The sequence below is a fragment of the Netta rufina genome (assembly GCF_964035555.1).
Source record: "Netta rufina genome assembly, chromosome: 2".
Classification (NCBI taxonomy): Eukaryota; Metazoa; Chordata; class Aves; order Anseriformes; family Anatidae; genus Netta; species Netta rufina.
Genome location: NC_140124.1, coordinates 10,923,267 through 10,948,875, shown reverse-complemented (window position 1 = coordinate 10,948,875; position 25,609 = coordinate 10,923,267). Strand labels below are relative to the sequence as shown.

Here is a 25,609-nt window from a genome sequence, read left to right as displayed (position 1 = left end):
TGTTATCCCTCTGTTGTAATAACATAAAAGCTTTCTGACCTCTCTGAAGATGACTTTTTATTCTAAATAATGTATTTTGTGTGACAACAGTTAAAGGTACTTTTGAAATGCTAAATGAAATACATTTGTGCATATTTGTGATCTTTTCCAAATCGGAGGGTAATTGTTTACTTACGTTAATATGATATACAACTCGGAAAGGGCTTTCCCCCTTTAAAAGCATATTCTATCAATGCAATCTTTATTTTTCATGACTCATATGACATCACTCTTTAGTTTCTTTGTCCGAGACAAAAGAATAAGTGATTGTGCCTGTATGTGAGTCCCTGGTTCTGATACAATTATAGCTCACGAAGAACCACATTTGCCTACTATAGTATCTTCAGAAATTTAACCTCATGTCATCCCAGACAGCTGCCTGTAAATTAAGCTTGCCCTCTAATATATCTACCAGATAAATAGATTCTCATCAATGCACTGTATATTTCATTTGCCTTCAGCCTTATCCCTTTTTGCTGTTACACACGCTATCTGTTTATTTGGTATGGGTCTGTTAGTGATTAATGTCTTTTGAAGGGGAAGTTAATGCTTCATCCCCACTGGACTTCAGTGAGAGTTCTTCACCTCAGTCAGCTCCTTTGAAAAGATTCCCAGCTAAACCTTCACTGTGTGTATGTAAACAAAGAGCAACACAAAAAATAACAATCCTCAAAGTACCTTTTGGGATCTTTCAACATCTTTCAGATCTGTGCTGGGCTCAGCAAACTGCTATCCCTGCAGTGTACCTAGCAAAAACCCTTTCATTCCATTTCCCTTGTGGATATTTATGGTATGTGTACAGAAAATATATACACTAAACTGCACAGCCATCTTGTGCAGTTGTATTGTTTCTTGTGCTAGGATACAGATATGATAGCAGTATCTTTTCTATGAAGTTCCTAAAGTTTTAAGCCTTCATCTTAAAAACAGATATTTTTGACCCTTTGGACAAAGTTAGATTTCTTCTAGTTTGAAGAAATCAATTTAATTTGTAGAAAGGAACCATCTTTGAAGCCATATGAAATCACTGAAAACACTTTTAATCTCCAGTTACTGAATCCTGGCAAGTGTGTAAAACACGATGGTTTTGCTCCAAGAGATTGAAACTTGTAAGTCCTATGGATGTCAAATCAGTCAAAACTGAAGACTTAATATGTACTTTCAGCAAACTTTAAGGTGCTGAACACTGATCCTGTGTGCAAACCCAATGGAGTTAAGTTAGAAGTCAAGTGGAACACCTCTTGCATGCCACTTCTGTCAGCCCCGGGAGGTAGAGTTACCAGCTCCATTGCAGCTGCTTAAGACATGAGTTGAGAAAATGCATCTGAGTGAATGAAAATAAAAATATAGACAGGATCCATCCCTTGAGGTCTCTAACCACTAATTGATGGCAAGGAGAGCTGTGGGCTCTCTAGGTTGCTGGATCCTCAGTTAGATCATGCAATCTCATTCATCCTTCTGTTTTGTCCCTGGATGATCTAAAGAGATTGCAGCACCCATAGGTGTAAGCTGCCCAGTTCAGCACATCTGGAGATGAAAGACACCTCATGAGCATACAGGTGATTTTCTATAATGTCTTATCTTTTCTTGACATTCTTTAATCTAAATAATTCCCTAGCCCGAAAGCTGTGAAGTTTAGCAAGTCCAGACTTAGAATTAAATCGAATTGAATTGAATAGAAATAGAATAGTTCAGTTGGAGGGGACCTACAAAGATCATTTGTCCAACTGACTGACCACTTCAGGGCTAATCAAAGTTAAAGCATATTAATGAGAGCAAACACCTCTTGAACACTGACAGGCTTGGGGCATCAACCACCCCTCCAGGAAGCCTGTTCCAGTGTTGGACCACTCTCTTGGCAAATATTTTTTTCCCAATGTTCAGTCTGAACCTCTCCTGGTGCAGGTTTGTGCTGTTCCCACACATCCTGTCATCATTTCCCAGGGAGAAGAAACCGGCACCTCCCTTTTTGCTTCCCCTCTTCAGGAAATTGTAGAGAGCAATGAGGTTGCTTTAGCCTCCTTTTCTCCAAACTAGACAAAGCAAATGTCCCAGACCTCTCCTCATAGCACATGCCTTAACACATAATTGCTAATGATTGACATAATGACACAGTAAGTCTGCGTAATCTGACCTGGTCACAGATCCACTTTGTTTTCAGTAACATCAAGCAAATACTAAATTAAAATGTAAAATTCTATTAATTCCATTTGTTTGGTTCTTTAATATCTGCAAAGCAATCAGTAAGTTGAAAATCAGATGAAAGGTATTGTCAATGTGGGAAACAATGCAGCATGAAAATATTTAACTACAACCTAAGTGAAAATGTTCACAAAAGGAACGTGTATCAGAATAAATTCCTTCTGATTCCTCATTCATCTTTCTTTAGGTATTTGAGTAATTATTGTAGAAATGTTTCTGTAATCACCTTTCTCCCAAAAGAAGCATAGAAACTCCAGCTATTGTTAGTTGAAACCTGTAATAAAACATGCATTTCAGAAAATCTTTAACGTATGTCTCTGTTTCAGGTAACACTCGTGTTCCCTAACAATGATCCTGCTGCTTTCATGGTGGCATTTTATGGCTGCCTGCTTGCAGAAGTTGTCCCCGTCCCTATTGAAGTGCCACTTACAAGAAAGGTAGGGAACAGAATTTCTTCTCTATACTGCCTTTTAAAACTTATGTCAGAATGAATCACAACTGAACTAACTTCTGAGTACATTTGTGGTTAACTAGCTCTGAATCTACAGATACAAAGATAGTGCTGTGTGGTGAGTTATATATAGTTCCTTCTTTTCTGTGACGGCAAATCTCAAGATGTGCTTGCAGTTTCAGCAAATACAGGTCTGCCTGGGAAAGGAGAGGAAAATTTTGCAAGAGAACAGCCTTGCCAGCCCAAGATGGATTATCTTCGTACCCTCTCAAAGCATTTTGATGTTGGCCGTTGACAAAGAATCATTGGCAGCAGCTGCTGATTTTCCACCTGTCCCTGCAACCAAAGCTATGTTATAATGCCACTACTGCTTTGTGTGCTACTTCAAAGCAGTTAGGGAAATGCCTTCTCCTGTGTTTATGTGTGCAGTTGTATCCTGAAGCTTCCATCGCCACTGTCATCTCTGCTAAGGCTGGACATTGAGCAAAACCAGTTTGTGAATTCTTGCCGCAGAGCATACGTTCATAGCTGAAAATGATCATGGCTAATCAAAAACATGTCACATGTAGTGTTGGTTCAGATTCCACCACTGGTTTCTGGGAAAATCTTAGTAGACAGGTATAGCAGTTTCAGGTTGAAGAGATACTTGGGGGCAGTGAGGGGAGGGGGTTCAGTGGTACTGGAGAGCCACAGCTGGGAAGGTTGCACTGATGCTGCTGAACATGCATTTTTCCTGAGGATGCATACCTTTGAGGCTTTAAATATAATGAAACATATTTATCCATTCCAAGCTCTTTTTGTCATATCCCCTTCATTTTAGCATGGCTGGCAGCAATGCTTACTCTAAGGTTCTCCCAAATGTCCCGTTATATAATTCCTTTGTTATTAGCTAGCACTAATAATGCTTTACTTCAAGTATTTGGTCTGGAATTGTCCACACAACATGTGTTCTTTAATCCACTGTGGGGAATAAGTTCATGCTAGTTTGTTTGTTAAGTGTTGTATTAGATATCACTGAGGAGTGGACTTGACTCTGGAATGAGTGTCAGGATTGTAGTAGAAGTGTACTGCATTTGCATCAGGCTATCACCATGCTTTCACATGTGAGTGCAGTACCTTGAGGTAGTTTGAAGTAGTTGCATGAAGTGATGCATTATTTCTGCTTTAAGTGTGTCAACAAAATAAGGCAAATAGACTATATACATTGTAAGATCATACATACATCATTACATAGTTAACTTGACTTTCATTTTACAAAAAAGAAGCAACGTGACCTTCAGGGACTAAAAAAAAATAATCTGGTATGTCTTCCCCCGTTGCTTATTGTCCAAGGTTTAATTGCATGTTAAAGTATATGGATAGGTATAAATCAGATTTATTTTAGAACATCTGATACCATATCCATCCAGTAAGCTATAAAATCCAGCTGTCCAAGTAAATACCCTATGTCAGGTTAATAACTTACCCTAATTTGGCTGAACCTTGATTTTTTTTTTATGTGTGCGTATGTATATATATAAAAATATACACTTACACATGCATATATATATATATATTTATATAAGGCAATAACTACAGGCTCAGACTGTTTAACTGTTGCCAAGATCATTCCCTAATGTTTAAATATTGCACCGATAAAACAATAACAGAGATGTCAGCAGTATAATTAAAAAAGCAACATGATCTATGACCTATAAATAAAACTATGCAATCTCACAGCATATACTATTGCAAATATTTCTGCATTTGTTTATATGGAGAAGGAACTGGAGTGGAAGCAATGAGATGAAAATCATGTTCTGAGTAGTCCCAGAAGGAATACCTCTGCTTGGTCAAATGGCAGCGGATTGCTTCTGGCATCCGTGGGAAGATGTCATTTGTGTCATCTCACAATGGCCTAGGCTGTTCTTTTATGCTTTACCATTATTTGTTCTCTTTTCTTCACGCTTCAGTAAATTCTGGCAGCATACCTTTTTTGGCTTGATTTTTGGAAGAGAGAGATGTGAACTAACAAATAGACCAACAATTATATTACGGGCGCATATAGACTTACAGAATAACAACTTGATACAGGATGAGCTGTTTCAGGGAGTTCGTGAGCACATATTTAGTATTCATCAGCACATTTTTAGTATTAAAAACTTGTGTTAGCAGCCTTAATACTGTTCTGTGTTTTCATAAGGAAGAGTTTTTCACAGCTCTGTGCCAATTGTGCCTGGCAGTTTAAAACTGAACAGTGATACTTGCAGCCAGGTAGCCAGGCTCATCTATTACTCTGCAGTCATCTATGCATGTGTGGAAGTGAAGGCTTCTGTTTTAGCAGCCCATACATTTGGTGTGTATTGCCTGCTCTTTGTATCACGAGTGTACTTTTTTTTTTAGATTTTGACAGAATTATTTTCTGGTTGGTCCATTAGGTGATGGTCCATCTCGTCGTGCTTTGTATCTCATCTTTGTCTTGACAAAATACCTAGAATTAGTTTTACTTCCCCAGAGGACTTACAGAGACCTGTCTGGCATGGCAGTTGGGATGGGTTCACTGGATTCTGTGCAGGGTTCTTCACTTTTGCTTTCTCACAAGACTTTTGGGTGTTCAGCAAGGATCTGGGCGTGGGCATTTGTGTCAGCATGATTTTTTGCTTTTTGGACTGGGAAAATCAGATCTAAAATGAAAAACTGAAATCTCAAGCTTTTTTTTTTTTTTTTTTTTAAACATCAAAACTGATTTTTTGTTCTAGAAGAAGCAGTCAGGGGTTCTACAGTCATTGCAGCTATAGAATAAACAACATGGTTTTTTCGTCTTTTCTTCCATTAATGCCACTGAAATGTCTGTATCATGATCACTTCCAAAATTTTTTGTAACTAATCCTCAACCCTTGGATTAAGGGCTGTGTTTTTTCACAGTAGTCCCTCTGCCCAAATTTCTTTATGCTTTCCAAAATCAGTAAATAAGTACGAGTCCCTTTTTAGTGTGTTGTATGCCACATCTCTGCCTCCAGAACTGCCACTTCGGTTAATGTTACCAGAAGCTGGAGTATTCTGCATTGGCGCATTGTATATGTGATGCGATGTGAATTGCAAACCAGGTATCACAGAAGGTGCCATCAAAGTAGCAGATACAGGATTTTTGACGTTTCAAGTTCCAGTTCAAATAGCGGCTTACTATTCCCCGTATGAAAAGATTTTAAAATATGTTTTTGCTTTCTTTTTCTTCAGAGTTTGCAGGTTATTTTTTTTTCCATTTGATGGGCACCGTGAAAGTTGTTATGATTTTGCTCTGATACAGTCAGGGGAGCTAATCTGTTTGAATCTCAAAATAACATTTTTGTCCTCCAAGCACTTTCGTAGTTACGCTCAATCGCTTTCTGTGAATATGTGAACAGTGATCCCACATAGCTCTTTATGGCTTTCTTGTCATAGGAGGTGAACATTTGTAACAGAATATGACATGAAAGCATATAAACTATTTCTCAATCATTATTAAGCCTGTTAGACTTAATGCTACGTGTGCTTCTTGGAAGTGTTTCTGTACTTTTCCAGAATCTGGCTTTGACAATGTGATTTTAAAATATGCTTGTGTGTTTCTATAGTGAGTTCAGAGATACCCACTCCTGGACACATGAAAAAAATATCAAATAGATGTTTTGTTGAGGGTAAAAACTGTTTTCCAGGAGCTCTTTTTATTAAATCCTGAAAAGTTAGGTTATTAAAGCTTTAACGGTAGCCAGAGAGATACATCTTTAAAAAACAGAGAAGTTGTCCCAGTCTTTTCTGCCATTTGAAGGCAGAATTGTATTCCAAAGGAAATACACCTCGACATTTTTTCTAGTATTCAGACGTCTTCAGAGCTTGAGGTAAAACGAGCCCTGTTTCCTCCCCGCTTTCCTCATTATTGTGCTGTACCTGATACACTGCAACATATCCACCGAGTTCCAGCAACGCTGGGAATTGGCATCGTTCTGAACAGCTTTTGACAATGAACTTTCTTTGCTGGATCTAAAACATGCATAAAATGCCATAGATTTTCTTTTCGGTGGCACAGCCTTCCAGCCTCAGCCCTGATGAACCCCTGGCACACACAGCCGGGCCCACGTGGGCGCCGTGCCCACCCTCCCCTCTGCAGGCACTGGGCAGAGGTCTTTGCTCAGCTGGTCGCCGTCAACCTCAGGTCCCTTACAGTCTACATTTTGTTTTTATGTTTTCAGGTTTAGGAAAAAGTAGTTTCCTACAGAGAATATCGTGTTTCATCCAGTGTCCCCTGCCAAAAATAACTCTTGTCCTGCTTTCATTAAGACTTTTGGACATTCAGACTGCTCACAGTTCCATGTTTCACATGAAAATTACAACCAGATAGCAAAGCTCTCTCTGATGAGACAGCTGATTTCTGCCTCATAAAGCTGATCATGAAAATTGCATCTGCTTTGTGTTTTGACTATTTTTATTAAGATCTTTGTATTTTTAAAATGGATGGTTTCCTTGATCCCTTTTCACTTTTGTTTTAAAGGTACCGGTGCTTGGGTTTTGTGTCTGATGGTTGCCCTGTTTGTTCTTTCACAGAAAATGTTTGTTAGAGTAAAGGCAAATAGAGCTCAAATAAGCGTTGTAACAACAACCAAAAAAAAATTAGTTCATTTTGCAAGGTATTGCTACATAATTATCACTTTGAAACCAGTCTGGGACTTGAAGTGGATAGGAGTAACCTTTACCAGCCCAACCTTGGCACTGGCTGTCTCTTCCTTCCTTCCATATTAGGTGGAAGACTATGCACTCCCACTCACAGAGAAGGGAACATAATTGTTTTCCTTCACACAGATACTCTCACAAAGCATTACAAAAATGACATTAACAGCATGCTGAAATGCAGCCACACGTGGGATTTTTTATCCTGACAATGAATTATCACTCTCTGCAGCAGGATGAAGACAATTTGCCTCCAGGTAGTGGTGAAAACCTTTAGGGAACCTTTAATAAAAGTCTTTAGAGAACCTTGAATGGCTACCTACAGCAGAGAGGATTTCTGGCTCGCTTCATCTGCAAGATTGATCTCTCTAGGTGTGTGCAGACATTGTCTAAAGCTATGCAGACCTCATTTTTCATACTTCAGCAAGTGCCGTGCCTTCAAGAAATGTAAAATGATAGTTCCAAAGTCAGCATTTCATCTCAAACCTCATGCTACAATACCTCAGCTGTATCTTTTGCCTTCCACCTGTATTACTTGTCATTTCAAACTGTGAATTGTGGAGGCTTCTGACGATGAGCATTGATGGAGAGTCTCTCCCTGTCTGCGCTTGGGACTGCATTGGTTCAGTTGTTTCACCCAGTCTCTGCTGGATCCCTGAGGTTTTTTTCCAACCCAACAAAATTTAGCAAAATAAATTGTCTGTGGCAAGTAAGGGTTTGTCAAAGTAGCAGATTAGCATAAACTACCAAAATAGCAAATAATGCTGCTGACAAAACAGTTTGTCTTGAAAATTTATTCCATTTAAGTGCAGGAGGGTGCTTTTATTTACGGGGGGAGACATTTGTGGGGGTTTTTCAGCAGTAGGTGATTTGATTTCTTCTTTTTACTTACAAAGCAGTTTTCAGCATTGGAGACATTCATTTTACATTACTCAGAAGGGATGCCGATAGCTCAATAGCTAGTCTCTGAAATCTGAAAGAATCAATACTCCTAAAGTCAGAAGTCTTTTTCCTTGCCATATGGACGCTTTGACTGCTTCTCACAAATGACTGTATTTTAACTCAAACCTCACTGCAAGAGGGATATTGAGTTGCTTGAGCATGTGCAGAGAAGGGCAATGAAGCTGGTGAAGAGACCAGAAAACAAAAGTTATGAGGAGTGGCTGAGGGAACTGGGGTTGTTTAGTCTGGAGAAGAGGAGGCTGAGGGGAGACCTCATCGCTCTCCACAACTACCTGAAAGGTTGCAGTGAGGAAGGTGACAAGTGATGGGATATGAGGAAACAGCGTCAAGTTGTGCCAGGGGAGGTTTAAACTAGACATTAGGAAGAATTTCTTCATGGAAAAGGTGGTCAAGCATTGGAATGGGCTGCCCACAGAAGTGAGGGAGTCCCCGTGCCTGGAGGTATTAAAGAGACGTGTGGACATGGCATTAAGGGACATGGTTTAGTGCTGGGGCTCAGCAGGTCAAGTTGGTGGTGGAACTTGATGATCTTGAAGGCCTTTTCCAACCTAGTGGATTCTGTGATTCATTTTTCAAGCTTACAGATTTTACCTAAGGCACTCACTGCTCTGGGTCTGTCATTCTGAGGCATGAGGAACAGCAAAGACCATCACATTTGCATACTTGAGTGTTTTAGGTAAGGTTGCAGTGTGTCTGTGGCTTGTATAATTCTCTCAGCCTGAGAAAGTTTCAGATCTCCCACCATTTGGGTAGTTAGAAACAATTGCTTCTGCAGGGCAGGAGGTATCACTGGGGCACCTACATGGGGAGAGGAATGTTCACCCCTCTCCATCTCTATTCTCTGCAGTACTTGCTGCTTCTAAGTTGGGATGAAGCCACCAGGAGCAGGCAGGAGGCGGTGATAATTAGTTAGGAGGTGTGAGGATGACATTGCAAGTGGGAATGACTGACACAGACTAGCAGACCACCAGAAAGCTTCAGAGTATTCATGCTGTGTGATCCTCAACTGGAGTTCCTGTAGCTATTGAGAACATCATCTATCGTTTACCTCTCCTGCGGCATCTTGAGTTACTTTTGTCTTGCAAGGCAGGATTTACTGGGGAAACCAAAGGCACATCATAGAAAACGAAAATCTGAAAACCACCCTGGCTATTGTCTATAACTGAGGATTTTTTTTTCTTCTCTCCTGTGGTAGAGGTGCATCACGTAATTGTTTAACCATTTTGTCCTTTCAAATGAAGGAAATAACCGTACATAAAAAAACAATGGGTTGAAGGTTTTAACACGATTTGAAATGTGGTTGTCCTGACCTAAAATTAAGTCTGTTATAAGAGTCTATGATGTGTGGGTAGATTATGTTAGGTAATCTATACGCTATTCTTCAAGCTTGTGCGTGGTGTGCTGCAAATGAATGAATAATTTTTAAGTGGACGTGCTCCAAAAGAATTGGTGTGGCACCAAGTGGAAGCACAGTCATTATTCCTTGTGTTATCTAGAAATCCTGAACCGCTGATATAAATTTCCTTTTCCTGTTGTTTTGTTTTGCTATGAGAAGAGCTTGGCAGATCACTTCTTAAATGATGCATCCTCCAGGGCTGTGATATGCTGATGCTCTAAGGTCCACAGTTTGTACTGGTTTATATGTGTCAGGTTTCTAAATAGAATTTATTAAGTTAGTTTCTTGCAAGGTCTTGCATTAAATGAGATCTAGTACTTGAGAGCATGCATGGTACAGTGGTGTAAGTTTGCTAGCAGTCTTTTATAGGGCATAAACTTAAAACAAGATTTTGACTTTAATTTAAAATGCAGAGTGATGTAGCTCCTGCATTTGATTGTGAAAGTTATGTTCAATTCTGTTTAAGGAAAATTGGTAGTTAGTGGGAAATTGGGGGTAATGGAAGTATACATAGGATATTTTAAGAAACTGGTGTCCCTCTGTTGTACATGGCAGAGTAGCACATCTCAGGGGTTATGTCTTGCCCAAGAAGTGACGTTGTCTTCTGGAGCACTCCAGTCCTCATCGTCCTGCTGTTCCTTATGAGGGCCCATGAGGAAGACCCACTGCTCCCGCAGTGTCCAGGCACCCACACATCCCTCTGATAAGGCTACGGGAGTGCAGCCAGGTCTCATCCTCACATGGAATCAGTATCTGATCAGGCTAAGTGCTTGTACTGAGAACAGTAATGCTGTTTTTTCTCTTTGTGGTGAAGGCACTGTGAGATCAACACATTTCCCAAAATGTTGTTGATGGATACCAGCCTTAGTCTCCATTGTTCAAAGGCTACTGCCCTTGTCTAGATTTTTATCGGAAAAGACAATGAACAGGCTTAACTCTAAAAAGCTTTCCTGAAAAAGTACCTTACTAATTTTTCCTGGTTTTCCATTCATTCTGGTAATACTGCAGAGAGCAACAGCAGATGCAGTAATAATGGATTGAAGGGGTTACATAGCGTGGTTTTGATAGACCAGGTTATCGTCCCTCATTGTTTAGTCAGCTGTCGAAGTTCTGATAATTGGTGCTATATGCCTATTTTGAGCTGCTATGGAAAACAGATAAGCTTTTGTTTTTCCTCTGATTTCCTTGCTTCTCCACTTTAAATTGCTTTATTTGACTACAAAAAAAATTGCATTAAAAGTAGTCAGATAAGCTTTCAGGCTCATCATGCAGTTTTGCTTTGAATAAATCGATACATTAAGGCAACTGTTCTGTGTTTCTGGTTGCTCCCATGGTTAAGTATGCTTTATGGTTGATTTGAAAGATATTTTAATTTGATTTTTTAAGACTCAGTAGGCTATTTTCTCTAGACTCATAGTGGGAAGAAAGGGTTAGTTCTTCTGTGTGTATTTATGTCCAGGGCTTTTCTCTGCTGAAGAGCCTAATGGATAGATGTAAAGTTCATGAAAGAATCATGACAAGACACTATAAGTAAAGCCGACATACTGCTGTGGAAGCACAGCAGCTCTCAAGGAACAGCTACGGCCTAGACTTGCAAATCATTACATGACTTTTTAGCCTCAATACCCATTTCCTCTTGATGACAGTAAAATGTAGTGTGCTTTCTTTAATGGGCACTTGACTATCTGTAGTGCTCCTGAACTATGTGCACAACTACTCAATGAAATGCTTATTGACAAATCAGATTAGATCAGCATAAACAGTGATACTGTCACCACTGTATGTCCACCATAACATCTCAAAAGTTGAAAGCATTCTCCAAGAGGGAGCATCTATAACCCATATTATTTCCTAGAATCATCACAGAACCACAGAATTGCAGAATGGTGGAGGCTAGAAGGGACATCGGGATGTCATCTTGTCCAACCCACCTGCTTAAGCAGGGACACCTGGAGGAGATTACCCACATGACTTTTGAATATCTTCAAAGATGGTGACTCCACCACCTCTCTGGGCAAACAGCTTTAGTGCTTAGGTAGCCTCACAGTGAAAAAGTGTTCCTTGCATCATCTTTGTGGCCCTTCATTGGATTCTCTCCAGTGTGTCCATGCCTCTCTTGTACTGGTGGGCCCAGAAATGCAAAGTACTCCAGGTGTAGCCTCATCAGTGCTGAGTAGAGAGGAAGGATAACTTACCTCAATCTACTGGTGATACATTGACTAATGCAGCCGAGAATACCGTTAAGCTTTCTTTGTCACAAGGACACGTTGATGACTTATACTCAACTTGGGATCCACCAGGACCCCCAGGTCCTTTGCAACAAATCTGCTTTTCCAGCTGGATGCCCACCCAGCACATACAGGTGCCTGGGCTTGTTCCTTCCTAAGTGCACAACTTTGCAGTTTTTACTAGTTTTAACAAGTTCCTACCAGCATGTCATGGTCCCTCAGAGTGGCAGCACAACCCTTGGGTGTATCAGCCACTCCTTCCAAGCTCTCATCATTTCTGAAGAGCTGAGAGAGCAGACACCAACTGATAACTTCAGTTCTCTGTATAATTTATGTTGTTACAGATGAGAAAATATCTAGGTTGTGGAATTCCTGTGTGATTTTACAAATCAATTTTGCTAATCAGTTAAGTTGCTTCAAGGAAAGAGGCTGCATTCCTCTCAAGATAATATGCCAAAGGATGAAAATATTTTTGTTGTGTGTAGTCACTTCTAACCAACATTATGTATTGCTTTTATTTTGATGTCTATCAGGATGCAGGAAGTCAACAAATAGGCTTTTTGCTTGGAAGCTGTGGAGTTACTGTGGCCTTGACTAGTGATGCATGCCATAAAGGACTGCCTAAGAGCCCCACAGGGGAGATACCACAGTTTAAAGGTAAGCTGACCCTTGGTTATGGTGGATTTCACACACATAATTTACCATGACACTAGTCGTAGTATTTGTTTACTTGTAGTGGGTAAGATTAAATGTTAGATTCAGCTGAGGTGGCTCAAGAACCCTGACAGAACAGGTGCCTCAGGCAGCCATGGCTGTCAGGATGCTGTTGCCCCAGCTGTGTATTCATGGGTCACTGTTAGACATTGTTGCTCCCCATTTCCAGCTGCCAAAGGGTGCAATCTGCTTCACAGCCAGCTCAGCTGGGCTACTGAAGTTGTCTTCACTTGCAAACTATGTTAAGCCAACAGATTTTGGCCTTCAGATGATTCAGTCCTATAGCTAAGAGGTATAGGACTGAATACTAAGAGGAAAGAGGACGGTAACCTCTGATAGGAGTGTGGTAATGAACTATTTGGGTCAATAACAGCTTAAACTGCACAGCCATTTCTTCAGGGATTGGCTGAGAAGGCCTCACTACTTGATAGCTGTGTTCACAAGGTAGTTTTGGAAAATCTTTTTTCTCACGCTACGCTGAGGTTTAGAAGCAGTGATGTTTAGATAATGGTGACGCAGGCATTTGGGAAAAAACTTTGGCAGAGAAGAATTTTGTCATGTCTTATCCGGCAGAAGCTCAACTAAAGGTTTCTTTTCTTTGTCACTGTATCTCAGGCTGGCCAAAGCTGCTGTGGTTTGTCACTGAGTCTAAACATCTCTCCAAGCCTCCTCGTGACTGGTTCCCACATATCAAGGATGCAAACAATGACACTGCTTACATTGAGGTGAGTTAATAAAGATGCATCTTCTCTTTGAATCATTGCATGTGGCACTTCTGGATTAGGTAAACATAATTATTCATTTGCTGCTCACAGAAGCAAAGAACATCCTGTTTTAGCTTATTAATAAGTAATATTTTCTAATAATTATACTGTATATTGATTTCAGAAAAAATAATGGAATGTTAAATTGTATTTTGGGGGTTTCTAACATTGATGGTTTTAAGTCATCTACATTGCTGCTGTAATACTACATTAAATTTGCCTTGACCAAACTAGGTCTCATTCACAGTGTGGGCTTGCCCACTAGCCTTGAGATGGATCGACAGCCAGTTTGACAATGAAGCTCCCGTTCTCATATCACAGCCTTTAGACCCTTTGAAAGAGAAAGAACTTCTTGTTCAAAAGCTTGTCTGTCACTTACTGCTTTGTGAGTCACACTACCCCCAAAAGACCAGCATCAGGAAGGGAAAATTAGCAATGCTGTTAGGTTTAATTTTTCTCTTTTATTATTTTTCCTTTTTTTTTCCTCCCACTTCTATGTAGACACAAATGCCTTGAATTCAGTGATGGTAGTACTGAATTTAAATGATTATTCAAAGGGAAAAAGTTCAAGTGAATGGAGCAAAGATATTTCCTGTATTTGCACAGTCAGAACACTGGGCTAGAGAACAGAAATAACTCCATTTTCAATCTTGCTGATTATCTTCGTCATGGAGAAAGATAAATGTTTAATTTACTTTAATTGCCACTGATAGTTTTCAAACTCTTGCATAAAATTGCAAAAATTACCATGATCATCAGCAGTGATCTCCTACCGCTTTTTTATTCTATTTTCTCATGACTCTCATATTCTTGTAGTCAAAGAGCTTGTGTCTTTCAGGGTGTATTCATACAGATTATCATAACAGCACCCAGCAGTGGTTCTACAATCAGCTCATCCCATGCCTTACATGACACAGAATGGAGAAGTTCAGATTTACTAGTTGACCTATAAAATCTAATGTGAACACTGAGCAGACTGAGATAGGTTATTCTCTGCTAAATCTAGCCAGCCCTTTAGTTGTTAACATGGTCAGCATTCTTAGAATTATTTTTTCCACAATGCCAGTATTTAAACAAGAGATGGATTTCTGTTATTGAGCCTGAGAAGCTTCAGCCAAGAAGGAACATCCCATCTTAAAAAAGCTTCCCAATCTTCTCAGTACTGCTGCCTTCTTAAAATCGTCATTGAATGTGTCCAGCATTCACCTACATAGGAAACACTGTAAACTATTAAATAACGGAAATAGGGCATCCATTGCATTTGGGCTTTCTCTGCTTGATTCTCTTTAGTACAAAACATGTAAAGATGGAAGTGTGCTTGGGGTGACTGTGACAAGGATTGCACTGCTGACGCACTGCCAAGCTCTGACCCAGGCATGTGGATACACAGAAGGTATGGAGTACACTTCCCTTGTTACATCCTTAGAATCAAGTGTGAATTTTTGTGTGAATTTGTTTCTCACCTTGTGCTTCTGTCTTATGTTTTACATAGATCTGTGTTAAAAGCTTCTAGATTAAAAAATAGTGGTTTTTTTTCACCGATTTTCAAAAAAAACACTTTTAAAATATCTTTCTAAGAGGTACCAAAGAGAAGACAAATAATATCCTAGCCAAAGCAAATCCTGCACTGGAGACTTACTATGAAAGTTAAGCTTTGAGGTCATCAGTCATGTTACACTGAAGCTTACTCTATTTCCTTCCTTTGAGTGGGTTTGCCTTGAGTCAATGCCATGTTCTAAAACATAAACTCTGTTTTGTTTTTATTGGACAGCTGAAACAATTGTGAATGTATTAGATTTCAAGAAGGATGTTGGTTTATGGCATGGGATTCTTACGGTAAGTATGGTTTTTATTTTGTGTGAATATTTGAAAATAAACTAACCTAATATGCTTATTACTATCACAAACTGAGATGTCCTACAGTTTCTTCTAATATATTTTTTCTGCTTGGAAAGCAAAAAATGTATGACTTAAACCCACAATCCTCTGCTAGTGCTCTTCCCCTGAATGAGTACGGTGAAGATGTCAGAGTTTTTATTCCTCATATCAAGTACTCTGGAACCATTTGTACTACCTCATCCTGATCTTACAGGTGCATATTTTTGAGATCAGACTTTGTAGGAGAAACAAATGAAAATCATTAGTATTTGCCTGTGGAAGAATACAGTCCCATGGCATAGCTATATGGCTACTGACTAGCTTCCCTGTCAAAACTTCCACCACCAAGGGCTTTGGCTAACAGTAAAGCATTTCTGATACTTTAAGTTGCATAAATTGTCTCCTTGCTGTTTGATTGTCTTCGTCAATTGACATAGGAGACAATTTCTGCTCTAAAAACTGCTTCCAAAGGATCTGCTGCAGTTGATATAAGACAGAATGCTATTTGCTGATTAAGAACAATGACAAGTTTTAAAGGGTCACTGCCTGGGAGTCCCAGGATGTACAGGTCATACATGCTATGTTTCCCAGGGAGCTGTTACACTTTTCCCATTCAATGTTAAACCGCGTCTAGCATCAGTAAAAATACTTCTAAAGAAGGAGCAGCCTATAAGTCTTAATGTCCATAAATATCTCATGGTAAAAAAATTTTATCGTTGATGTTGAAAGCAAGCATCTAATAGAGCTTTTTTATGCCTTCCTTTGCTATTAACCTTCCTATGAGGTTCATTTTTTTTTCTTGACTTGCTTGTAAGTATTTTTCCTGTACCTAAACTTACAGCAGACTAAATGGAGAACTATCATTTGTGGTTCTACAACCATTTGGACGACTAACCCAGTGGGACACTAACCCAGTGGGACACTTACCTGTGTCAGGAACAATTTTCTTAAACCTAAACTTAAAAAACTGAAAACTTAAACCTAAATACACCATTTGTTATTTAACCCAAGCTGCTTTGTTGCTATCAGGAGATGCTTCTGAATGGTAACAGAAGCAATACAGCACCTCATTTGCAGGCTGTTTTGCTTAGTAGTAACCCATGAGAAATCGCTAAAGCAATTGACTGCCTGAGACTAGGAGATCTGTTGGCTGTCATTGGCTTCCCTCAGCTTCTTTTTTCTAAAAATCTTGCAACTTCTCATAACCTTGTTGAAAACACTTGAATTGGCCTACCTGAAGCAGGATTATAACAAAAAAAAAAAAAAAAAGTTCATTCTATAAAATAAATCAGTCCCTGCTTAACCTATGACTCCAGTTTCTCTGTCTATTCTCTTTTCAATATATTTTTTTTTACCACTACCATTAGCCACTAGCATTTTTTCGGTCTTCACAGAGATGGAATTTTTTAGGCAGATATATTGAGAAAAGAGTCTTCGTATGTACTGAAGTGTAGCAGGCCTGGGGGTAATACTAACCTACGCAGCAAACATGCAGGCATTGTTCATCCAGCAGATGCACATCTTTTTTAACGCTTTCTGTTGTTTTTCCATTTAAAGTGAATTGCTTAAGAAGAAAACCTGTGGTTTGTTTTTTTTTCAGTAGTGCTTAAGTCTAAATCCGTAATCATTAATTAAAACATTAGAAAATGGTGATTCCATTTCATCTTAATGTAGATACCTAAACAGGGATCAATAAATGCTAGCACTAACAATAAAACAAGCATAGAGAGACTATCATAGATACCCCTGTCCATAAAACAATAGAAATAATTCCCATTATTGTTGTATAAAACCCATTTATCTTATTTAATTTCAGAGTGTCATGAACATGATGCATGTTATAAGTATTCCATATTCCTTAATGAAAGTGAATCCACTGTCATGGATACAAAAAGTCTGTCAATACAAAGGTAAGGAACAAGACCATTTGAAAGTATGCTTGCAAGTCAAAATCAAAAGAACACATTGTTGATACAGCTATATAGCTTTCACATGGTGCATTAGTAATCTTCCCATTCTTATTGCAGCAAAAGTTGCCTGTGTAAAATCTAGAGACATGCACTGGGCACTGGTGGCACATCGAGATCAAAGAGACATCAACCTTTCCTCTCTGCGTATGCTAATAGTGGCTGATGGTGCAAACCCATGTAAGTAATCCTTCTGCAGTCCAGCAGAGAATAAGCAGTGTTTGCTGTCTTGCATCAAAAGTTTCAATCTTCAACCATCTTAGCTAAAATATTTAACAAAGTATAAGGTTTGTCTACTGCAAACTATTTGATATTTATGGAAACGGTAATTAATTTTGGATTTTTAAATATATTTTTCTTTAGCTAATCCTGAAGCAAACTTGATATTTCACATAACGTAAGTTGCAGTAAATCCAGTTTTGTTTAACATGACAGCCATTTATAAAAAGTGAAGTAAATAGACTTAAGCTATAGGAAGGATGAGAACATTTCTTCTGAATGATGCAGAATGCAGATGCAGATTTCACATGCAGAATTAACTGAGAATTTTGGGGGAATGCTTACACTACTGTAGAGAACCACATCTGGATCACTTCATGACAATTAGTTTTCTGAATTGTTTCCCTGCCTTGTTTAAGATACCATGATACTAAAATGCTTTGAGTTTCTGAATTAAATCTTTAATATGCCTCATCCTAAAAAGGAAATCCACATTATAAATCTAGCATTAATGGCTTTTCTACATAAACATAGTGAAAGGACTTCATGCTCAAAAATTAATCTTTATATACTGTATGTGTATACAAATGTACACACATATATACATGTATAGTTGTATCAGGTATGACTTATTTCCTAGTGAGTCTTTCCTATTATTTCCCTCCTGAAAACCCTATATATTCAATAGTAAGTTTTCAATTTGAATAGTGTCACTTCAGAAATCAGATTATTTTTCTCCTCTAATTTTTCTTTTCTTACCCCAGGGTCTATTTCTTCCTGTGATGCATTTCTCAATGTCTTCCAAAGTAAAGGTCTAAGACAGGAGGTCATTTGTCCCTGTGCGAGTTCACCGGAAGCTCTCACTGTGGCTATTCGAAGGTACTGTGCTACACTACTTAAAACAGTCCCACTGTACGTTATATGTGGTAATTTAAAAAGAAATGCAAAATATATTCAAGCTTGAATCTCCCAACTTAGCTCCTGAATTACAATTTTTATTTTTTGTTGCGTCCAAAGCTGTCATACAAGAATTTGTAGAGTAATAAATTAACTTCCTAGTTAACACCTAAGTAAAGAGCACTTTGCAACATAGTTCCCATTCCTGTAATTTCATCTGGTTTTAAATAGGCTGAAATGCAAAAGCTAATTCTATAAAAAGAAATGGAAAAATGTCACCATAAAATTAGGTAAAATGTTGGAATTTAAATGGAATTGCTATTAAGGAAAATCATGCTTTAAACTAGACAGTTTAAAAAGAAGTATGGTGTTCTGCAGGTTGCTTTTGGCTAACTGGTGCTTTTTAACCGTTTGTATACTCTCAGTAATCATCTGCAAATGCCCTTTGAGTATGTGGGATTTGTGCCTAGGAATAAAATTAATAAATTCTAATAAATTTATTAAGCCTTTATATACAGGAGTGTCCTTATGAAGCAATCATGAGTCTTGAGGTGTTGTAGCACATAGTAAATAGCATAACCTGTCTGTTTTGGCAGAATTTTCAGAAGCTATACCTTGAACAGTAGACACTTTGTTTTTAAGTTCAGATTTCTACAGCCACTGATTTTTTTTTTCACATGTTGAAACATGACTGTAATAGTATTAAGTAAAATACTTCCTGCTGAAAAGTTTAAAATACACTGTACAAGTAAAATTCAACTATATATTCAATTAGCTTTCCAGTAAAATATCACAGAGAGAAATACACAATGCAAATGCGGTTGTATTTCAGGCACTATGTTATTAAGTTAAAATGTCTGAAAGCTGACCATCAGTGACGTATCCTGTCCAGGTTAGTCTTCCTTCTGTAAACTGCATTACCTCGAAGAGTTCTTCATACCTTTGAGGCTCATTCACAGAATGATCCCAAGAAGTAAGCTGTTTTTCTCATGTGTGCTGTAGGCTGTGCAGACTTTCACTCCCTCTGACCTTCAAATTAACTGTTCCTGTGAAGTGCAGAGGGGAGGTGGATGGACAGCATACATTGTTCAGGCCGAACTCTGATTAATGGGAGAGAGTTTTAATTTCCTGTATTAGCTCTGGAAAATCTGCCCCAGCTCTCAGGTTTGAAGTGGGAGAATTTACTGCATCTCAGTGTGCAGTAGCTGGCTTGCCCTTTCTAGACTTAAACTCTATGCTTATAACCATCTGAAGCACTAGAGATTCATTTTCAAATTAACTAGCATTGAGAGCTTACATAAAAAAATATTATTAGCACATAAAATAGCTGATAATTCAGAAAAAAAAAAGCATCATTATCTTCAATGCCTCACTGTGTAATTACAGAGACATTCTTATTGCAGCTAATGTTATTGAACATATATCTGCTTTTTTGAAGTCTGTGTAATGGTAGGGTAATACCAGCTGAACTTGGGAACTTTAGTATTTTTCATTTTATTCAAGCCATCCCCAGCAACAGTAAAGTAATTATCATACAAGTTCCAAAGAGTTACAGCTGAAATATATGTTAAAATGACTCCCTACAGAGCACAGATCCAGAGAACTCCCTGTTAATGCTCAGACTCTTTCAAAATGTAAGGTCTATTTTTACAGATCTTCCTGCAAGAAAGTGTAACAAAACTAGTTTTATGTTGAAATATTCTTATAGTTTAGAAAAAAGACAGTTAATATTAGACTAATGGGTAGTTTAACCTTAGAGGTGAATCCTAAGACCTAATATTTAAAGGAATGTCTCATGCAAATAATTCTTTATGGTATTTCCTTTTGGTTTACTGCATATGAGTCTGAACCCACTTATATAAGGGAGTGCAAAAGTTTAAGTACAGATCTGTTCCCATTTAAGCAAATGACAAAAAGTAGTGGTAGAGTAGATTGTATCTCTAAATGGTAACTGTTCTCAAAATGCTCTACAGCTCCTCAGCACAAACAAATCAGCTCTGAAGTAGATAAGCGTTGTCCCTATTGCATGGCTGAGGAAACTAAAGGGATGGCTTTGTCTGTTTTATGCTAAATTTAGTTAGCATATGAAGTAGGTGGAATTATACCTTTGTTTAGTTGCTCCCATCTTAATCAAAAATTTATTTTTATTTTTATCTAATAGGTAGTCTTATAGAATACCAAATTCATCATGGGAAATCTTGAATGTGTAAATAAAATTTTAAATGTTAACTTAAAAAAAAAAAAAAAAAGAGAGAATTAGGTTAGAATGGGTTTGTTTGTATCTCATTTTCTTTCCAAGTGTTTTCTCTCCTTGTGCTTGGCAGAGATACTTCTATTAGGTATGTACCCACGTGGATGTCAAGGGCAGGACAAAATAAGATCCGATATTATTGCAGGATTGTGGCTCACAAGATGCTTCCTAAGAAGCTGCTTGGGTGCAGCTGTGCTGCCAGGCTGCCTATGTCTCCACCTCACTCCTGCACCTTGTTCCTCTCCATTCCCTTTGGTGTCGGCTAACTTGTGGCCTCCTAGAGGAGACTCCAGCACAGTCACCTGGTGACTCTCTCAGAGATCCACCTCAGACTACCAGCATACCAGAAGTAGTATGAAATAACAGTTCTGAAATGCCTGTCCTGTGCTTCTTGTTAACCTGGGCAAAGCTGTTACCTTGACCAGGTAACCGCCATGTGCCGCTCTACTGAACAGGCCCCAAAACAATCCTAACTGGCCTCGTGCCTCCCATTTCTTTCCCTTGCACACCCTGTCTATGTAGCTGGTGTCTTTCAAAGCTGTGCCCACTCTTATTTTATTTTTTTTAGCAGTCTTTAGATGTAACAAGTAACTCAAGAAAATGTATATGAGGAAAGTACAGGTGGTCTCTTCTCTCAGAAGGCTGTGAGCAGCTGTGTTTGCCTGTAGGAGACCAGCACTCTCTTCATGTTTACGATGTTCTGAGCAATAAAATGTGTGTTTTGGGGAGCAAGGGTGAGAGGAAGCTGATCAATTAATGTGGCTGAAAGTTCCTTTTACATGATAGGAATGTTATTTATCACAGCTGCTTGTTTACTAGCGCCATTTGTTATGCTCTAATGCATTTTCTAGTGTGCCCACATCCTTCTATGTTGACAATGTCACTTGAGAATTATGCCTTGTAAAAAGTATTAATGGAAATTTATAATGCCGATCACTGCAAGGCTTACATGGCTTAGCATGGGCTAAGGCCCATCTAATATTTCAAGCACTGTACATGAGAAATGTCATATAAAAGGACATTATCTGTGAAGAAACGGTTGTATTAGGATGGACTAGTTAGGAAAAATGCACAATCTTGAAGTGAATATTGGCTGGTTTATGGATCTTGAAGACAGCTGGAATCTGGCTGCTCTACGCGGATGCATTATCTATACCCAAATCAGCATCATGTTAGCCTCCAGTTTGGCATTTTAAAATGCAGGACAGTGTAAGAATCTTTCCAGACATGAAAAGTCTTGGCATATTCTTCTGACTTAATAGCTTGTGTAGATCAACATTCGTTTGCTCAAGCCAGGCTCTATATATGTATAAATGTATTCACTGATACAGCATGGGGTTTTGTCTCAAAACAAGTTGACAGATTAGTGCTGATGCTAATAAAGAATATTGGGAGTGAATTTGAGCAAACTGAGGTGTTACAAAGTGGCTGCATGCACAACATTTTGACCATGACTGATGAAACTGTAATTTGTTTTAATTTTCATTGCGTAAGTTAAAATAGGAATAATTAAATTATATGCACTAAAATAGAAGTGGTCGAGTCTGTGCAGCTTCTACAGATATTTGGCAGTGAATCTATTAAAACCTTGCTTCTTCTGGTCAGTAATTTTAAGTGCTTAAATATTTTGAGTGGAAAATTTCATCTGTGATTTAAGCACAGGTAATAAAGATTTAATCTTGGTAATGTTACCAGCTTTTACTCTGACCGTTGAACTTGGTTTCCTAATTCTAGGTTGTCCCTAAGAAACATAAAGAGACTTTGTCAAGTTATTTACTAATCATTTCTGAATATTTAGAATGCAGTTTCCCTCCACATCATTTACACTCCCTTTCAGTATTTTTAAAATAAGGCAAAAGCCATTTACTTAGGCAACCAAGCAATCTTTATAAATCTATCTGAAAATCAAATACAAGCTGTGTTATGTAAACGTTAAGTGTTACTTTCATCTCTGCAACACCATATATGTGGGTGACTACTGAATGGGAGAGTTGGCAGACATAATTACTCAGAAATGACTGAAAATGGGATTCTGTCAGATCTGCTAGGAAAAAAAAAAAAAAAGATGAAATTTTAAACTCTCAAATAGAGGGGTATTTGCAATATTAGTTCATTAAGTAAATGCTTACATCTGCCTGATAGTGCGGTGATGTTATAAACCATGGTTTCAGGCCAACAGATGACAGCAATCAGCCACCAGGCAGAGGAGTTCTGTCCATGCATGGTCTCACTTATGGAGTGATTCGAGTGGACTCTGAAGAAAAACTGTCTGTTTTGACTGTCCAGGACGTTGGCTTGGTCATGCCAGGAGGTAAGAATTGAAAGAAGTTCCTTTGAAACTTGCTATAAATCAATTAATCGATTTAATTCATTTTCTCTAGAAAGTCATAGAAAGTTTTAGGATTGGACTATGCATACTTGAAAAAATATTACTCTAAAAGCATTACCTTACAAACTTTATGGTTTGGAAACCAAGATTTCTTCTCTATATTTACTTGTGTCCCTCTTTACTTGCATTACTGGCATGCTTTAAACAACCCCACAACACATCAGAACGTCAATTCTTTAACTGTGTATGGAAATTAAGAAAGTTGGAATATTTTGTCTGGAGCCTATAAGTCTGCCCCAAGTGAAACTCTGTGCTAAAAGTTTATATAACCTATGCTAAGGATCAACAATATTGTTATCTGCAGGCTTGCAGAATGTTTTTCCAAAAATACTGCACTATCACCCAGTCATCAGAAAGAGGAGACACGGCTGAACAGTTCATGTTGATAGATTCAGACTGAAGCCAGTGCTTCTAACGATGAAGATAAGATTTTTCATAAGAGCTATATTTTAAGTGATATGTTATGGAGACTAGAGAAGGGTAGTACTGTAGTTTTTCATAACAGAGTATTTGTTAGGCACCAAATACAACATAAATTATGCATCTTATAAAATTTCAGTTGAGCAACTTAAATAAAGGAAGATAAGATTGATTGTTGTCTAAGAGTGATCATATAAAATATTATTATAGGTGTACCATCTTGCATGTCATACTATATTCTGATAGTTTTGAAGAAAGCATGCACTCCTGTTTGTCCTTGGAGTGAGAAAAAGGTCATTCAAGATTCTTTACACTTGTACTTCTAAGAGAAGCTGCTGATTCATTTCTGGTGTTCCTTGTTCATCATATCCTCAGGCCCCAACTGCAAAGTTTACACTTGCTGGACTCCTACTCCAGGAATTGAAACTGAAGCAGCATACCTGATTTTTATTCATATGGCGCACACACAAAATGTTTCTTTCTCAGATCAGTGCTTTCTAATCCCTCCTGTTTGGCTCCTACTGTCTCCACAGTCCTGTAAGACTGGTGAGAGGGAGTCTGAGCTCTGATAAATTCTTAGCAAAACAACTGTATTAGTCTGCTAGAATGTCTTGATCTTCCATATGGTGTTACTTGCTACATAGCGAGAGGTGGATTTCTTGCTTGCCTGCCTCTCTAGCAGTATAATTATTACCAAGAACACCATTATGATATTTCATTTTGCTCTGACTGCAGCAGATCTGGTCTTCAGTAGGCAAAACTGGGAACACAGTAACCACAAAAATATTACAAATCAGCTGAGATTTTATGTACAAAAAGATTAGGTTTTGTTTTCAATTTAGAGACTTAGTTTATGTACAGATCTTTACAATCTTTTTGTAAATATTATACATAATGTAAATAACATTTTTAATGTTGAGCACCTAAGGGTTTGAGAAACAGATTGTTGATTAGTGTCTACATGTAATTTATGTATGTCAATTCCACCATGGTATTTCTTCCAGAATTTGTATTATCCTATAGTTAGTTTTGTAATATTTTTAAAGTCCTTTGTTCTTCCCTTAGCTATAATGTGTTCAGTGAAGCCAGATGGAATTCCACAGCTCTGTAAAACAGATGAAATAGGAGAACTATGTGTATGTGCTATTGCAACAGGTACATCATATTACGGACTCTCGGGCATGACCAAAAATACTTTTGAGGTAAGCTGACAAAAAATGCTATGGAAAATGCTATGTAAAATACTTCCTTTTTAACTTTTTCAGGATACATTTCACAGAGAATATTGACAGTAACAGTTTTAGAATATCAGCAATAATCAGTGCTTTTGTGGCTTGGGACCTTAGGTACTTTAGCCAGGCAATCCTCAACGAAGCCCATTTCATTAAGTGCAATAACAGATCATTATGTGGGTTTAGTTCTGGCTCTGAAGAGCTTTTACTATAATTTTGAAAGAAGATACCAGTGGCTGAACCAGTCAGAGGGAAAGCAGGAAGAAAGAAAAAGTTCAAAAGGTGATCATGTACAAGTAAATGAGCTGGCTACATGCAGAATTTGATTGTTACAAACAGTGGGAAAGCTACTGTGCATCTTTAAAAGCAGTTTCCAACATTTCCACAGCACAGCCAGCATTAAAGTCTTGCATTTATATAGAAACCTGACAGACATAGTCTTCAAGAGCTATCTGAATAGCAAAGATACCTTTCCCGAGTTATCCTCCCCACCCTCACTTTTATTTGAATTGCCTTAGGTGAAAGCTTTTCTGCTTTGTGGAATTTGTTTTCCAGTATGTTTCAGCTTCAGTGTAGACTGCTGTATTGATAGCTCTGTTGTACCAGCTCACTTGTTATCATTAATTTCTGTTGAAGACAGTATGAAATGGTGGACAAATCTGAGAAACACTGAAAATATTCAGCTGAGATTTTTGTTCAAGTTCTGATCCTTTTCTCTTTAAATATTTGAGGAAGAGCTAAGAAAAGTTCATTTACACTTCCCTTATCAAATATTCTTACCATATTTTATAGGCTACACATCATAGCTAATGCCTCCTACAAAATGGTTTCAGCTTTCATTATGCAGATCTTAATGTTGTAAACACTATACATTAAATAATTAATACAAGCTGGTAGATACATTTCTCCATAGTACTAC

General features: G+C 38.2%; 1 protein-coding gene across 3 annotated transcripts in view; it reads left to right on the top strand.

Moving 5' to 3' along the window:
* DIP2C (disco interacting protein 2 homolog C) overlaps nucleotides 1-25,609 on the top strand; it is a 311,358-nt gene that overhangs the window by 216,543 nt on the left and 69,206 nt on the right. For all 3 annotated transcript variants that reach the window (XM_084281851.1, XM_084281850.1, XM_084281849.1), the window contains 10 exons: nucleotides 2,568-2,678; nucleotides 12,493-12,616; nucleotides 13,289-13,398; nucleotides 14,728-14,830; nucleotides 15,209-15,273; nucleotides 17,132-17,225; nucleotides 17,343-17,462; nucleotides 18,266-18,380; nucleotides 22,821-22,960; nucleotides 24,524-24,660. In XM_084281851.1, the coding sequence (XP_084137977.1) occupies nucleotides 2,568-2,678; nucleotides 12,493-12,616; nucleotides 13,289-13,398; nucleotides 14,728-14,830; nucleotides 15,209-15,273; nucleotides 17,132-17,225; nucleotides 17,343-17,462; nucleotides 18,266-18,380; nucleotides 22,821-22,960; nucleotides 24,524-24,660 (1,119 nt within the window). The remainder of the gene's footprint in view (nucleotides 1-2,567; nucleotides 2,679-12,492; nucleotides 12,617-13,288; nucleotides 13,399-14,727; nucleotides 14,831-15,208; nucleotides 15,274-17,131; nucleotides 17,226-17,342; nucleotides 17,463-18,265; nucleotides 18,381-22,820; nucleotides 22,961-24,523; nucleotides 24,661-25,609) is intronic.